We start from the raw sequence: 15,504 nt of genomic DNA, 5'->3' as shown, positions 1-15,504 counted from the left end.
ATCCCAAAAGGGAGAGATAGAGGCAAACCAACTTTGAGAACAAAAGCAAGGCCAGAGACCAGGTATGGAATGGAAGGTAGCACCAGGAATTCAGAACTGAGCAGAATAGGGATGGGGGGAATATGGCAAACTGGGGACCATCTAGAGACACCTAGCAATTGCCATGAACATCCTCAGTATGCCCAATAGTTGGCTTTACCTCTGAGTCAGTGTGTGGGGCCTGGGGCTGGTCAAGCAGATGCACTGACACAGCTAAGACTCTCCATGTTCTCTAGCAGCTGGTGAGCCTCCACGGAGACTGGAGGCAGGGGATGTGAAAGGTAAACCCACTGGAGGGGGTTCAGGCCACCCAGAAAGGAAGGGCCACAGAGCTGCAGGTGTGTGTTGGAGCCCCAGAGCAGTATCTCAGGTTTTCAGGGTGGTCCTGGGCTTTAGGGTTGGACAAACCTGGGTCCAGACCCCTCCTCTACTGTTTGCCAGCTGAATGACCTTGGGCAGCTACTTAATTTTCTGAGTCTGTTTCCATCTCAAAGATGAGAAAACAATAATAATAGTACCTGTCTTCAAGTCTTGTTCTGCAAACTTAATCAGCTAATCTGTGTAAATCTCTTGGCTCAGTTCCTACAACACAGTAAGTGCTCAGTTGATGTTGGCTTTTACTATTAGTCCCAGATCCCCAGTCCCAAGGCATGGGCAGAGAAAACACATTTCTCCTTGAAGGCAGCGGAGTGTATTAATTAGCCTTCCTCTTATCCCCTTGAATCTGTGGCTGCCAGCGATGTGGACTTCTTTCAAACTTCTCTCTCTCTCTCTCCCCACCACTTTTCTTAACTCATATTTCTATACCACCAAAGAGTAGCCTTTGGATGCCTTGTTTCACTTAGCAGTCGAGCTATGCCTCTATCCTTGGTAGAGAGTTATACTCCAAACTTAACCAGATCTTTTGGTGTTTAGAATCAAGCTGTCTTGGTCCAAATCCCAGCCCTGCCACTTTTTAGCTAAATAGCCTGGGGCAAGTCAATCTGTGCTTCAGAGCTTCAGTATTAGCCATCCATGACATATAGGTAGTAAAGCCTACTTTGCAGATAGGTTGTAAAGGAAAAATATGTCAGCCGTTGGTATTGTCACTGTGTGGGTTACAGGGCTCCCCTTCTCATGGGAACACACTTGGAGGGGATTCCATCATCTCTGGGACTTGAGCTTCTTTGAAGACTCCAGAACCTTCCGCAGCCTGGCAGCAGTGCTTTCTGCTGGCCTCTCCTAGAAAACCTAGAAAACCTAGAAAACCACCCATAATTTCTGCGAGGGTCTGCCCACCACCTCCTTCCCAGCTGTACCTCACCTACATCCCTAAATCCCAGCATCTGTTGCCCAGACAGCTGCCACGCTATGCCTGAGTCTCTCCCTGGGTTCATTTGATAGGTCCCACTTTGTTTTTGAAGAAAAGCAGGTAAGAGTGCCAGGCCCCAGGGAGACAGATCTTGCCTCTGCCAGCTGCCAGTCATGTTCTGTCTCTCCCATCGTGTCCTGGGCGTCCCAGGTGATCCCATTACAGAGTATCTCACCAGACAGCTGCCACTGGGACCCTGTGGAGGAACAGAGAACAAAATTCCAGGCTTCCTAGGGACCAGGGCCACATCCTGAGCACACTCTCCAATTCTGATGAAAGGCTGGTTGCCATGTCTACCTTTCTTGAGAAAGGTAACGTATTCCTTATAACAACAGCGAGGTGCTCCAGACCCTCACTGTAGTGCAGAGAGAAGGGGGCCATTCCCATTTGGTGAGCTCTTACTCTGTTCTAGGCACTGTCGAAGGATTTTACTCATGTTAGCACCCTCCAACGCATGCAAGGAAGGCTTTATTATGATCCTTCTTTTATAGATGAGAAACCAAAATTGCATGAGTACCACTTCTCATTCTTGACAACCACTGGAAATTTTACCTGTATCAAATCCTCACAACTGTCGCAACTTTCGCTTACATATGGCAAAACTGAAGCTCAGAGAGGTCGTGTATCTTGCCTGTGGTGATACAGATAGAAAAGTTGCAGAGCAGGAAATCAAAGTCTGTTGGACTTACAACAGACTTGTCACCATTTTAGGACAGTGTAAATAACAAGAGTTTAAACAGTGTTTAAGAGGGGGAAAGGAAGTGGGCTTGTGGATCCTGCTGTGTGTTGCTCTGACCAGACAGCAGTAGTGGTCATCAAACAGGAAATCTGGGTGTCTCCTCTGGCCACATAACCCACTCTTACCTTCCACAAGGGGATGAAGTGGTAATAAGTAATGCAAAGTGTCTATGGAGTTTGCTGCATTTGCCCACCTCAGAAACAGTGAATCTCAGGAGAAATTTGGATCAGAATTTGCACACTGGTAGCCTGTAGGCGAAATTAAGCTAGAAAGATGTCTTGTGTTGACCGTTGGTATTTCTGTAAAACTTTAATTGCTGATGTTTTAAAAATGCAGCAAATTCACATAGCACTCCAAATTTCTGAATTATCTTGAAAACTCAGGAGTTCTCACACGGCCACCCTTGGCGGGAGTTTTGGCACAGCGGCTCCCTCTGAGGAGAAGGTGTTTTCAATTTACTACAGTGCTCAAGGCCCCGCCCCCATCATGATGTGTCAGGGAGCGCTTGTCTCCTTGGAGCATTCCCCTCCTCCTGCTGGTTTTCTTTATGTTAATGTAAGAGGAAGATGAACTTTCTTGTGCTGTATCAAGTGGGGGAAAAACACAAGAAGGGAGAGCACACATTTGTATGCAAAAATGAATATTTTTATATAAATATAAGCAACGTATATACACACATTATATATACAGATATATACAGATATATTATAGATATATATAGATAGCTATAGATATAGATATATAGATATATACAGATATATACACACATACACACCCATACATTTAGGTAAAGAAACCAACCTGGCCCTTTTCGTTCATTTTTTGGTCTCTTCCTAGTCATTTTTGGCATTTAAATACAACAGCATTTCAGCCACTTTTTTTTAGGCAGGATCCGACACAGCCACCCATGGAGAGCAGGCATCTGTAGCTGGCCAGGGAGCTCAGGTCCAGGATGCTCTCCAGCTTCACACATGTGCTCCTGGGCTATTGGAGCTTTCCCATCATGGCTTTGTTCTCCTTTTTTTTTTTTTCTTTTTTTTTTTAACTTCTCTAGGTGTTCCCTTCCCAAAGAACTTCCTTCAGATCTGCAAGAAGATCCTGTGCCGCCTTTTCCGAGTCTTCGTCCACGTCTACATCCACCACTTTGACCGGGTCATTGTGATGGGCGCGGAGGCCCATGTCAACACCTGCTACAAGCACTTCTATTACTTCGTCACAGAGATGAACCTCATAGACCGCAAGGAGCTAGAGCCTTTGGTAAGTGTCACCATGCTACTTCTAGGAGCTCAGCCTTTTGTCCCAGCACACTGACAAACCCATGCAAAATGCTCATTCATGATGAGCCATCAGCCAGAGGCCTACAGCATTAGACAGGAGTTAGAGGTCAGCTTCAGGAGCAGGAGATGCCAAGATGTCCACAGCACCCAGTGTAGTAAACCACATAGTGGTTTGTAGTGGGATTATAGTGGCAGAATGTAGTAGGATTGTAGTAGTTTGGGCTCAAGGGAGTAGCTTTAATTCTCAGCTCCCAAACCAGCCACCTATCTACTTACTCCCTTAAATGAGCATCTTTGATCTCTCATATTATCCATTATACCTCCATTCAAAGATAACCAGAAACATTCCTTTAATCAGTAAACACATATTTAGCACCTACTGTTTGCTGCCAGGCATGCCAAGTCAAGCAAAACTACCTGCGAGTAGCTTTGACTCCAGAGAGTGAGACGGAAGTAAGCGCTTTGACTCCAAAGAGTAAGACAGAAAAGTAAGCGCTTTGACTACAGAGTTAGAGACAGAACTAAGCGCTTTGACTCCAGAGACAGAGACAGAAGTCAGTGCTTGGACACCAGAGACAGAGATAGAACTAAGTGCTTTGACTCCAGAGATAGAGACAGAAGTCAGTGCTTGGATGCCAGAGATAGAGACAGAAGTAAGCACTTTGACTCCAGAGACAGAGACAGAAGTAAGCCCTTGGACTCCAGAAATGGCGACAGAAGTAAGCTCCAGATGAGAATACAGTATCTGAAGGGCTTTGCTTTTCGTACTGAATCTCCTGTGATGCATTTTAATGGGATATATTAAAATCCAGAACATTTGATTTAAGAAACTTAACAGTTATTGTTTAGGTGAATGGGAATTCCTTGTGTTTTCTTCATAAGGTGTTTTTATAGTTGGACTCAGTCTGTGCTTTAGAAGTCAAGGACCCTTGAAATCCTCAACATCTTTTGTAACACGTAGTATCTTAATGTGGATGCCCTCAACGCAGCTATTTCTAGTTGGCTCTACTGAGTACTTATCCCGTATAATACAGAGCTTTATACTAAAATCACACTTTCTTCTTAAAACATTAAAAATGGCAGTTTTGCAACTAACTTTCTTCCAAGTCCATTTGAATAATGACCAACACAGGGCCCAGGCTATGGTCTTTTGTTAGTCCATCTTCCTTTCTCTTTATGTACATGTTTTTTAAGTATAGGTTTTGTTGTTATTTATGTATGGTGAGGCCAACAGATCAGGAAACAACTGCCATTGGAAAGATAGAGTGTTACACTCACAGATCGGAAGGCAAGGGGCACACACCATGTCAAGGTGGGGGGCAAGGCAAGGCACGGTGGGGGAACCACCAGGGTTGGTTAGAGGCAGGGAAAACAGAGAAAATGGGGGTAAAAGCCTTTATTGGGGTTTCTCTGGGAAGGAACAGGTGAGCCAAGCTAAGCAAGATTAGAATTGACTAATCTGAATAATTTCAGGAGGCCCTGGGGATTAGGGACTGCCTTAGTTGTGTGGTACCTGGATCTGGGGTGATTTGTGGAAGGCAGTAGTAGCCCTAAGGGTGAGAGGCATAGGGGAGGTGGTTGGGGCTGTGGGCTCTGGATTGATTGGTTTGTATTGGTTGGGGAGTAAACAGCTGGAGGGTGAGTTGTTTACTACATATAGGAATTGGCTAGCCCTGGGAGGGGCAGTCCCTCCGGGGTCAGCAAGGCTCTGTTGTTAAAGAATCAAAAATACAAAAAGAGAGAGAGAGAGAGAGAGACATGTTTAATATGGTACAGTATCTGTATCTGGAAAAGAAATTGATATATCACCTTTAGAGTTTCTCAACTTGAAATCTATTATCATGCTATGAAAGTACATGGGGAAAAAATATTTTTGTTTGCATCACTGGGAGTTCTGGAACAAAACAGGACGTTCTGGACACAAATAAGATATATCGTTGGCTACAGAAGTGCTCATCTTCTTCATTTTCTTTTACAACAGTTTTCTAGAAAGTTCTTGGGGGCAGGAACTAGGTTGTCTCTGAATTCAGTTGGGCAAGTAGTGTGGAAAGAAGCTGAAATGCTTCACTATTGAACTTCTCCTACTTTGTCCTGTAAAGGCAGCTGTGGGTAAACAGTACAAGAAGAAAAGGTGTGCAAACAGCTCAAGGGAGTTAAAAGGCTGGAAAGAGTTGACAAAGCTAATTTAGAAAATGTCAAGGACAAAGGAAAGAGGGACTCCAGGCCACGGAAACCAAGAGGGTGGAGAAACCGTCAGGGGAAATACCTTCCCCGGAAGGTCCACCAGAATGAAGAGGCTCCCCAAAGCATTCACTGTGCCGGTTTCACTGCCTCAAAGGAGCAGAAACAGCTGGATAGAAGCAACAGTCAGTTTCTTCTTTACGTACAAAAGCATAAAGGCCGTTGTAAGACTAAGCTGAGCGCCAGCCAGCCTTTCTTAGCCATCAAAAAACTATCAGTCATTTTCAGTAACTGAGGAAGAGCCCCAGGGATTCTAACACCTGGCAGTACCAGGAGCTGACTGAAGTGAGAGTCACAGAAAGGCTCCGAACAGCTCAGTGTTCCAGACGAGAGCCTCTTTGGAGGCATAGGGAAGACTGACTCAGGGTTAGCCAGGAATTGTTAATAGTGGAAGTGAGGAAGAAGGGTTATCAGTTTTTCCCCTAGAACCTTTTATTTCTTTAAATCTTGCTTGAAACAGAATCCTTCCTACCTTTATGCTTTCTTAATTATAATTGCAGGGTAATTAACTTTAATGCTTTTACATATTAACAAATGTTTTTCATGCCTAATTGTCTGAAATTATGTGTTCATTTTACACAAACCAAAGCCTATAAAGTTAACAGAAAAAGATACTGAGAACGTTTCTAAGGACAGTAATTATAGGGGCACCTGGGTGGGTCAGTGGGTTGAGCGTCTGACTCTTGAATTCTGGGTCATGGAATTGAGCTCTGCATCAGGCTCTGCACTGACAGCAAGGAGCCTGCTTAAGATAGTCTCTCTCTCTCTCTCTCTCTCTCCCAATCCCTCTCTCTCCTTCCCTCCCTCCTTCTGCCCCCCCCGACTCCCGTGATCTCTGTCTCAAAATAAGTAAATAAACTTAAAAAAAATAATTATAATTATATAATATCAGGCTCTGGATACTTAGCATAGTCCAGTATCCACTAAGAATACTGTACTTTTGGACTGTTTTTACTTATAGGAGCAATTTCAGTAGTTGATAATGCTAGAACACCTAACTTCTAAGTTGACTGTAGCAATGAACATATTAAAATCAATCATAGTATTTCAGATCAACACATTTTTATTTAATTTGCATATATCAGGTACCCTGTATGTGCAACACAAGTTACTCAGATGTTCATAAGAAGGATATGCTTTGAAGAACTTATAGCTACAAACTAAAAAATGTAAAATAATGACACACTCATCTTCAGCCCTTGCAAAATGATAAGCAAGTCAGGCATTTTGGCTTCACATTCTAGTGTGCATTCTTTAGGATGTAATGCAGCAAAAGGCCAGAAGGGCAACATTTGAGCAGCCAGCTTCCTTTAGAACACCAGCGTTCTGAGTTCCCACATCTCCAGTGGGACATTTCCGATATCGTGCCTAGGGATTGCATGAGTGTAGAACTCAGAGACCCCACCTCAGGTTCCTCTCTGCTCTGCGTCCACCATGGACAGCTGTACTCGTCTGTTCCCAGAGACTACCCTGTAGCTTTCATCTGATGTTTACGGAGTGTCCAGCACCCCACAGGGGAGGAGATTCAACTTCAGTGCCTAACACCAGACTCTGTCTCTCTGGGTTCAAACTCTTCATTTACTAACTTGCAATCTTCAGCAAGTAGTTGATTTCTCAAAGCCTCATTTTCCTCACTCCTAGAATGGGTATAATAATTGAATTGTTGTAGACATTAAATGGATTAGTCACATGGTAAGGGCTTAAGGAATGTTGGCTGTTAAATGAGATAATGAATATAAACTCCCTGGCATATAGTGAGCAAGGATACCCCATTTCTCCCTTCCCAGCTCCCATGGCCTTTTGCCATCTTAGTGATCCCCTAGGTATCCTTGTAACAGATGCAGTTTATCATCTTTGTATTGGTGTCTCCCATAGGATGGTCAACTCTTTGAGAATTGGGGGTATATAGGATATATGCTCCCATGCCTATAGTGCCAAGTACACACCAAGTGCATAATATGTTTTGAATTAGGAAGAGTACTTTGAGGGTGATGCGCCTCCATCCACAGAGATTGTCTACCAATCATTCCTCCCTTGGTGCCACCTTTATCTCAGAACATGCCAGCAGACTTCCACTTCTTCATTGTTGGAAATAAAGCTTCATCCTGTTGGATTAGCAATAGAACTTAAAAGCAAAATTAGGCACAGAGCAGTGAAAGGATGTATCATCAGTCTTAGTATCATCATCTATACCCCAACTTTCAGTTAGTTTTCTGTTTTAGATTCCAGCTAGGTCACCTGGGCAGCGTTGAATGCTCTCATACTACTGCGTCCAGGTGACTAACCCTCCCAGATTTGGCACTAAAAGTCTCATGTCCTGGGAAAACTCTCGATCCCTGGCAAACTGGGACGGTTGGTGACCCTCTCTGACCTCAGAGTGGGAGTGAAATTTGGAATTCAGAAGCTGGGAAGAGGTCACTCTGGCCAGCCCAGTGAGCAAGGCCAGTGTGTGCATCCCCCCACAGGGCTTGCCTCATGGCTCCCATTGGGACCTGCTGGTCAGCGGCAGCCTGGGAACCCATTTCATCTGGTCTCCAACAGGGAGAGGGAGGCGAACAGAGACACAGACTTGACAGATGAGCCATTTCTCATGTAAATGCAACAGCTGAAGAAGACTTGAACTCAAGCAAGTTCACAGTTGGAGGAAACGAGCCCAAACGATGCTGGTAATTAGAAAATGGGCCAGTCCCTGATTGAATAAGCAGGCTGCTGTGGGCCCCTGGCAGCCGGGGAGTCAGCTGACAGAATTGAGCTGATCAGAATTATCATTAGCAAGCACAAATAACCAGCAGTGTTTTGTGGGTCTTTCACTAAAAACAAAAGCAGACTCCAAAAGCGCTGTTAGCATTGCAGTAGCTGGTGAATAAAAAGCTGATTAGGGAGGAGGAGGAAGGTTGTGGAGGTGGGGAGGAAGGAGGGTGCTTGCTCACCCTTGTGCTCCTGCTGACCCCTGGGTGACCTTGGTCCAGGGCCTTTTCCATCTCCCTCTAGGGTTTCATTTCCTTATTTCTAACAATGAAGGTGATTGTTAAGAACCTACCTTGCATAGGTACAGCTGTGAGGCCAAATACTGTCACAAGGCTGTTGTTTTACCTTACGGCAAGGCACTTGGGCCATAGAAGCTCTTAAATTAAATCAGTGTTTCTTAATAGGGGTCCATATGCCAGCGCATCAGAATCTTCTGGAGGTTATGTTTTAAAATGCACATACCTGGGCCTTGCCACAGATACAGCAAATCAGAATTATTGAGCTCAGGGCCTACTACCAAGCTCCCTCGGTCTGCATCTCAGACTTTACTCTGCATGTGAATCACATGGGCATGCTGCCAAACTGTAGATTCCAATTCAGTACACCTGGAAGGGGACTTGAACGTGCACATTGTGCTCCCAGGTGATGTCTGTGCTGCTGGTTCCCAGACCACACTCTGGCGGCAAGGCTGTGGATGACAATTACTCTCAGATGTGAGATTTACTATTTTTAGCACTTCATGTCTTCTCTAGGATTGGAGGTTAGCTCAATGAGGTGGGAAAGTAAAGCAAAGAAGAAAAATCTAAGGATCAGTATTGGCCAAGAATATTCCTCAAAATGTTAGTCCTGTAATGAAGAAGTCATGGGAATAAAAGGCATGGCATAGGGAATATACTCAATGACACTGTAATAGCTCTGTATGGTGACAGGTGGTGAGTGAGCATAGCATAACAAAGAAGCATAGCAATCCCTATGTTGTATACCTGCAATAATGTGACATTGTGTGCCAACTATATTTAAAAAAAAAAAAGTTGATCTTGAGTAATGCTCAGTGAAAACAGACTTCTTTCCCTGGATCAAGTAAGTTTACAAAATGCTATATCATCTCCAGCCCTGAAGACCCACAATGTAGAATTGCAGATTAAAGACCTTGAGACGTCCTGCAGCGAAGAAGCTGGTTCAGTTTTGTGTAACCCACTCAGTTTAACTACATTTGACTCCCGCAAAATTTTTTTCATTTGTTATCACTCGTTAACATAAAGATCATGGTCCATGCAGCAAACTTTGGGTAATACTGTTCCATCTTTGTGGTATGTCTCTAGATTTTGAGTTTTCCCTCCCTGCCTCCACCTGGGCCCCTACCACACCCACCACTGCTGCATGGGGTGAGGAAGGAGAGAAGATGGAAAGAGGAAGATGAGAAGGAAATGAAACTCATCCTAGGGGAGGGCTTCAGAGAAAGAAAATAAACCCAGCCCTGTTCATTCTCACCCCTCAGTCCTTCTGCATCATTGTATCACACCTGCCACTGAGTTCTTAGTATGTACAAGGCACACAAGCGTTTTCAAGAAATAGACAGTAGCTCCATTTCTTGAATTCCAGATATTCCATTAAGCTCTTTACGTATATTATTTTATCTACTTCTCACACTTGTTACCTTTACTTCAGACAAGTGTGGTCATCTGTTTCTCCGTATCTAAACTACATTCCTCTCCGTCTCTCACTGCCATTACTACCATTTTGTCACACCAAGTCTCCCACTCCTCCCCCAGTTGGCTAATTATTGAGGTCCTTGCACTAGTGATTTTAGGCTTTAGCTCCAAAACCACCCATTTAACAATGGATAATTTAGGACCAGGGCACTTTGGAGACCAAAGATTTGGAAAGCCTTGTTCTATAAGTCCTCGCCACAACCCATGTAGGCCCAAGCATATGCTGACCTTATATTCCCCTAAGGGGTGGCCAGGTCATGCCTAAACTCCCCTTGGAGATGCCTGGGTGAGTGCGGTAGCCAAGGTTGGCCTGTCATGGCAAGATGAGATCAGGTCTGTAAAAAGAAGCAGAACCTCTCACATGAGCCAGAGCTGCTCCCCAAAAGAGCCATTGTGGGCTTTTGAAAGGAACTTTTCTTTGAAAACGTCATCTCTGCAAAGTCCTCTGTAGTGTTTCTTGTCATGCAGTTTCCTTGACTTGCGGCCAAATGGCTTGGACATGGGCACAGGCGTTGAAGAAGAAAGAGAGAGCTTCAGCCTGTGAGTCTGGCAGTTCGGCCTTCCCTACAATGATGCTTCCACTATTAATGCTACGCCAGTAGTTGTCCGCCCCTGAGCAAGGCATGTGATCTCTGTGGGCCTCAGTTTTCCCAGATGTAAAAGACACCGTAACAAGAGTCTCCCCCAGCTTGAGTACGGTGATTATGATCTTTGACATGGCATGTCCCAGCCTTGTCATCTTTGGTCCAGGCTGGCATCTTCTTGCTTAGTGGGGCGTTCATGAGTTAAAGCCCATCATGTCAGCAGAGGGGGGTACACCCGGCCCAAAGAACAGCTGGAGTTTGCATTCCTGAGACTTTGTCATTTTAGATGACATGCTGTGTGTATGTGTGTGTGTCCATTGTGGCATCAGCTGGTGGTGGTAGTACAGGGCAACCTTAATGCCCAGAGCTGAGTGGATATGCCAGCCTGAGAACATTTTAAGAGCCTTGGCAAACATACTGTAAAGTGGCAGTTTGAAAAACAGCAAAGAAATGTGGGACTAATTTCAATGAACTACATTGTACTGAGTTACTGGGAATGTGGCAAAATCAGCTACATGTCTTTGTCAGTTCTATTTATTCATCCTTTGCTGATATCCAGAGAGTTTTGCTTCTGGTCTGTGGGCTGATGACTGGTTTTAGTTTTTTGGTTTTTTTTTTTTTTTTTTTTCTTTTTTTGGTTGGGTCAGGGGAGATGTGGTCTGGTTTATTTCAGGGCCTAAAATGTGATCAATTATAGCTGAAGATGATGCCCATGGGAAAATTGTCAGCATGTAATACTGAGTAATAAAAACAAGATTCAAAATGTATTGGAAAATCACTCTAATCCTGTATCTATTAGTATGTCCTTTAGAAGCATCTAATCATAGATGAGGAAGGAAATATGGCAAAAAGTGTCCAGGGTAGTTCTCTCTTGGTGGAAATATGGGTAATGCTTCATATATATATGTGTGTGTGGATTATATATATATATATATAATTATTCATATATATATATATATGGATTATATATAGATAATTATTTGGTCTTTTCAAGTTTTCTATCACAAACATGTATCACTTTTATGAGAAGCAGAAAAATCAAATCTTTTGCTTTCAAAGGCCTTACCAACAAAGACTAAAGCTGCACATGGTGGCCTGTGTGCCCAGGACCAGGGGTTCTGAATGTCCTCTCTGCTCTCTCTGGCCATACCCTCTGCTCCCCCCTCATAGAGCTGCCATGGCAGTGATTCTTGAAGGAGCAAGCTGGTGGTGGTGCAGGTCACTTTGTGATTGTAGTTGAAGGTGGACTACATACAGTCTCCTTGAACTAAACAATTAAGCTTTCCCTGGAGATGGAGTGGTCCCTCCTGGAGTTGGGAGTTAAGCATCTTTGTAAACATTGAGGTAATGTTTATCTTTACACTATGTAGATATTTTTTTTTTAATTTCAAGTTTTAAGAGAACAAAAGCAGGGGGCACCTGGGTGGCTCAGTCAGTTGAGTGTCCATCATCAGCTCAGGTCATGATCTCACAGTTCCTGAGTTTGAGCCCCACAACGGGTTCTCTGCTGTCAGTGCAGGGCCCACTTCAGATCCTCTGTCTCCCTCTCTCTGCCCCTTCCCTGCTTGCTCTCTCTCCAAAATAAAATAAAAATAAACAAAAATAAAAGATAACAAAAGGGATTTATTGAAAAGAGATTAATCTAGACCATGGAATGGTCTATATGCATGTTATTAAACTTAAGCATATGTGTATGTACAATAACTACAAATAATTTTTAGCTGAAATTATCATGTGGACTTAGAGTTAATTCCAAACCCTTCTTACTAAAATATTAGCAAAGCCTGAAATCAGAAGTAACTAGGGAAGTAACTAAATAACTAAGACCACCCTGGTCTCAATCAGACTCTTGTATTATCTTCCCCCGCCCCCCTCAGACAGGACCATTCTCTTCTCCTATCCCCAGGAACCCATGCCCCATCTTGTTTTACACCACCCTGTATCTCTGGTTTGATTCTTTTTTATGGAAGTTGATATTCCAATCACAATGAATTAGTCTTAAAATGCTAGTAGTATATTTCCAGGGGTACCTGGCTGGCTTAGTTAGTAGAGCATACAACTCTTGATCTCTGATGAGTTTGAACCCCATGTTGGGCATAGAGATTACTAAAAAGTTTTTAAATATATGTATTTCCATAGCTGTTGTTATTCCTGTTCCAGTTTTCCATTACATACTTCTGTGTCATGCTTACATGTCAGATTATCTTCCAGTTCTGTAAGTATGCCCACTACAGCAGCCTAAGAATGCCTAGGCTTACAGAGCACACACTGGCTCATCTCTTTACCTTGGCTGAGTAGGCATGGTTACAGACTGCCTCTGAGTTTTAATGGAAGAGAGTCATTTCTAGACCATTCAGTAAACACTTATTACCTGCTGAATATGTGCTAAAAATCAGGGTCCCTGCCTAGAAGGGGTTCACTGAAAGATCCCCTCCTACTCTGTCATTAGTGTAACATATCCCAAAGTATTCTTCCCCAAATCTGCTAGTTCTAAGGGATGTCAGAAGGTGTTATGTGAAAGGGAGTTCCATGGTCACATAACTTGGGAAACAGTGAGTTAATAAAGCTGTTCTGGGGCGGGGGGGCACCTGGGTAGCTCAGTCGGTTGAGCGTCCGACTTCGGCTCAGGTCATGGTCTCGTGGTTCGTGGGTTCGAGCCCCACGTCAGCTCTGTGCTAACAAACAACTCAGAGCCTGGAGACTGCTTCAGATTCTTTGTCTCCTTCTCTCTCCACCTCTCCTGCTCATGCTCTGTCTCTCTGTGTCTCTCAAGAATAAATAAATGTGAAAGGAAGGAAGGAAGCAAGCAAGCAAGCAAGCTAGCTAGCTAGCTGTTCTGGGGTCCTTAATACCCTAACATGAATCCTAACCTTCCAGCTAAAGCACACAATGTGCAGATTTATTTGATCAGGGAATCCTCTCGCTACAGAGAGTTTTGTGTTTCTAAAGCTTTGAAATACCCTTTGGGAAATACTAACTACTCAGTCTTCTGTAATCTACTTTCTGTATTATGAGCTCAGTTCTCTTCTGGCTGCTGAGTGTCTGTTAATAGACATTTTTTGAAAACCTATATCGCAGACACTGTGCTGAGTGCCAGTCATATAAGATGCATCTCCATTTTAAAGAATGATTTTATTTTCCTAAAGTTTGTTTTTTTGAGAGAGAGAGTGTCAGGGCAGAGAGAGAGAACAAGAGAGGGAATCCCAAGCAGGCTCCACACTGTCAGCACAGAGCCTGACTCAGGGCTTGATCTCACAAACGGTGAGATCATGACCTGAGCTGAAATCAGAAGTCAGATGCTTAACTGACTGAGCCACCCAGGGGCCCCAAGAAACTCATGCTTTTTTTTTTATTTTTTTTAATTTTTTTAATATATGAAATTTATTGTCAAATTGGTTTCCATACAACACCCAGTGCTCATCCCAAAAGGTGCCCTCCTCAATACCCATCACCCACCCTCCCCTCCCTCCCACCCCCCATCAACCCTCAGTTTGTTCTCAGTTTTTAATAGTCTCTTATGCTTTGGCTCTCTCCCACTCTAACCTCTTTTTTTTTTTTTCCTTCCCCTCCCAAGAAACTCATGCTTTTAAAGAATCCTACCCTTTAATCCATTACTTAGAGCCGTACCATCCAATACAGAAGCCACTAACTACTTGTGGCTACTTAAAGTTAAATTAATTAAAATTGAACTAAAATGAAAATTAGTTTCTTAATCTTACTAGCCACGTTTCAAGTGCTCAAAAGCCACATGTGTCTAGTGGCTATTGTATAGTGCAGATAGTAAACCTTTCCATCATCATGGAACCTTCTGTTGGACACCGCTGAGGTAGAGGGTTTATCTTCAAGAATTCCTTCCTACAATACACTGTTAATACCCTGTCCCACCACCAGTGGCTGCCAAATATGTTTAAAATTGTCCCTAGGATGCCTCAGTAAGACATTGGCATTTAGCTCCTCGCATGGTCTGTCTCTTTTTGCTAGGCCACTCCTCTCCTACCTAGTTTACAGATGAAAGATAGATAAAACTCGAAATCATATGTTTGGTGTTTCTCCCTCGGTGCAATGTCAGATCCTCCACCTCAGAGAGCAGCTCCATACCTCGGGACTGCTGTTGGTCTCTGGGGCACCAAATCATAATTATACTTCATTGTGTCTGCGGTATTGGAAATTGCTACAGAATGTCAGTCACAGTAGGAATTAATTCATCTCCATGAGCGTTTATATGAAGATGTGAATAGTCAGTATGGCTTGATGCCCATAGATAAGCCTGCCAAATTTTGGCTGCTCTGTGTGGTCTAGACTAGTTCAAATTTCCCAGCCAGATAAGACTAGATTCTTTGGCTCCAAAAGATGTCAAATGAGTATTGGTATTTGAATGCGGGAAGGTTTTATTTATTGAAATATAACAGTATGTCTTCTCTCACCACCCACCTGCTCCATCCACCCCATAAAAGCATGAGGATAAGAGTATGGCAGTCCCTATTCTAGGGGCTTGTGTGGTCTTCGGAACACCTCTTCCCATGAAATAATTTTATGCATAAAGTTCAGATATATAGGCCACCAACAAAGCCAGTTAGGCCATAGTGTAGTTCTATAACATACTATGAATCAATATTAGTTCCATGATGTTAGTGGTAACGGATTCCTATGACATTGTGAATGTGAGTGTACCTGGACTAATGAATAAAAAATAAATGCATACAGGTAGGTCTGGATTGAAAAAAAAAGAGAGAAATACAGACTACTCGAAAGGGAACTTCCTAGAGTTAGTTCCTTGAATGGGCCTTGGCTTCTCACCACCAGGCCAGAGATC

At 43.5% G+C, this 15,504-nt stretch overlaps 1 protein-coding gene across 2 annotated transcripts in view; it reads left to right on the top strand.

The window, feature by feature from the left end:
- The window catches only part of MOB3B (MOB kinase activator 3B), a 121,118-nt gene that overhangs the window by 85,501 nt on the left and 20,113 nt on the right, over positions 1 to 15,504 (top strand). For both annotated transcript variants that reach the window (XM_047065135.1, XM_047065143.1), the window contains exon 2: positions 3,184 to 3,386. In XM_047065135.1, coding sequence (XP_046921091.1) covers positions 3,184 to 3,386 — 203 coding nt within the window. The remainder of the gene's footprint in view (positions 1 to 3,183; positions 3,387 to 15,504) is intronic.

This window comes from Lynx rufus, unplaced genomic scaffold (genome assembly GCF_022079265.1).
Source record: "Lynx rufus isolate CCGP_SWC_20201006 ecotype Redwood Valley unplaced genomic scaffold, mLynRuf1.p SCAF_10, whole genome shotgun sequence".
Classification (NCBI taxonomy): domain Eukaryota; kingdom Metazoa; phylum Chordata; class Mammalia; order Carnivora; family Felidae; genus Lynx; species Lynx rufus.
The sequence above is the reverse complement of the archived record's forward strand: the minus strand, read 5'-3'. Positions and strand labels throughout refer to the sequence as shown.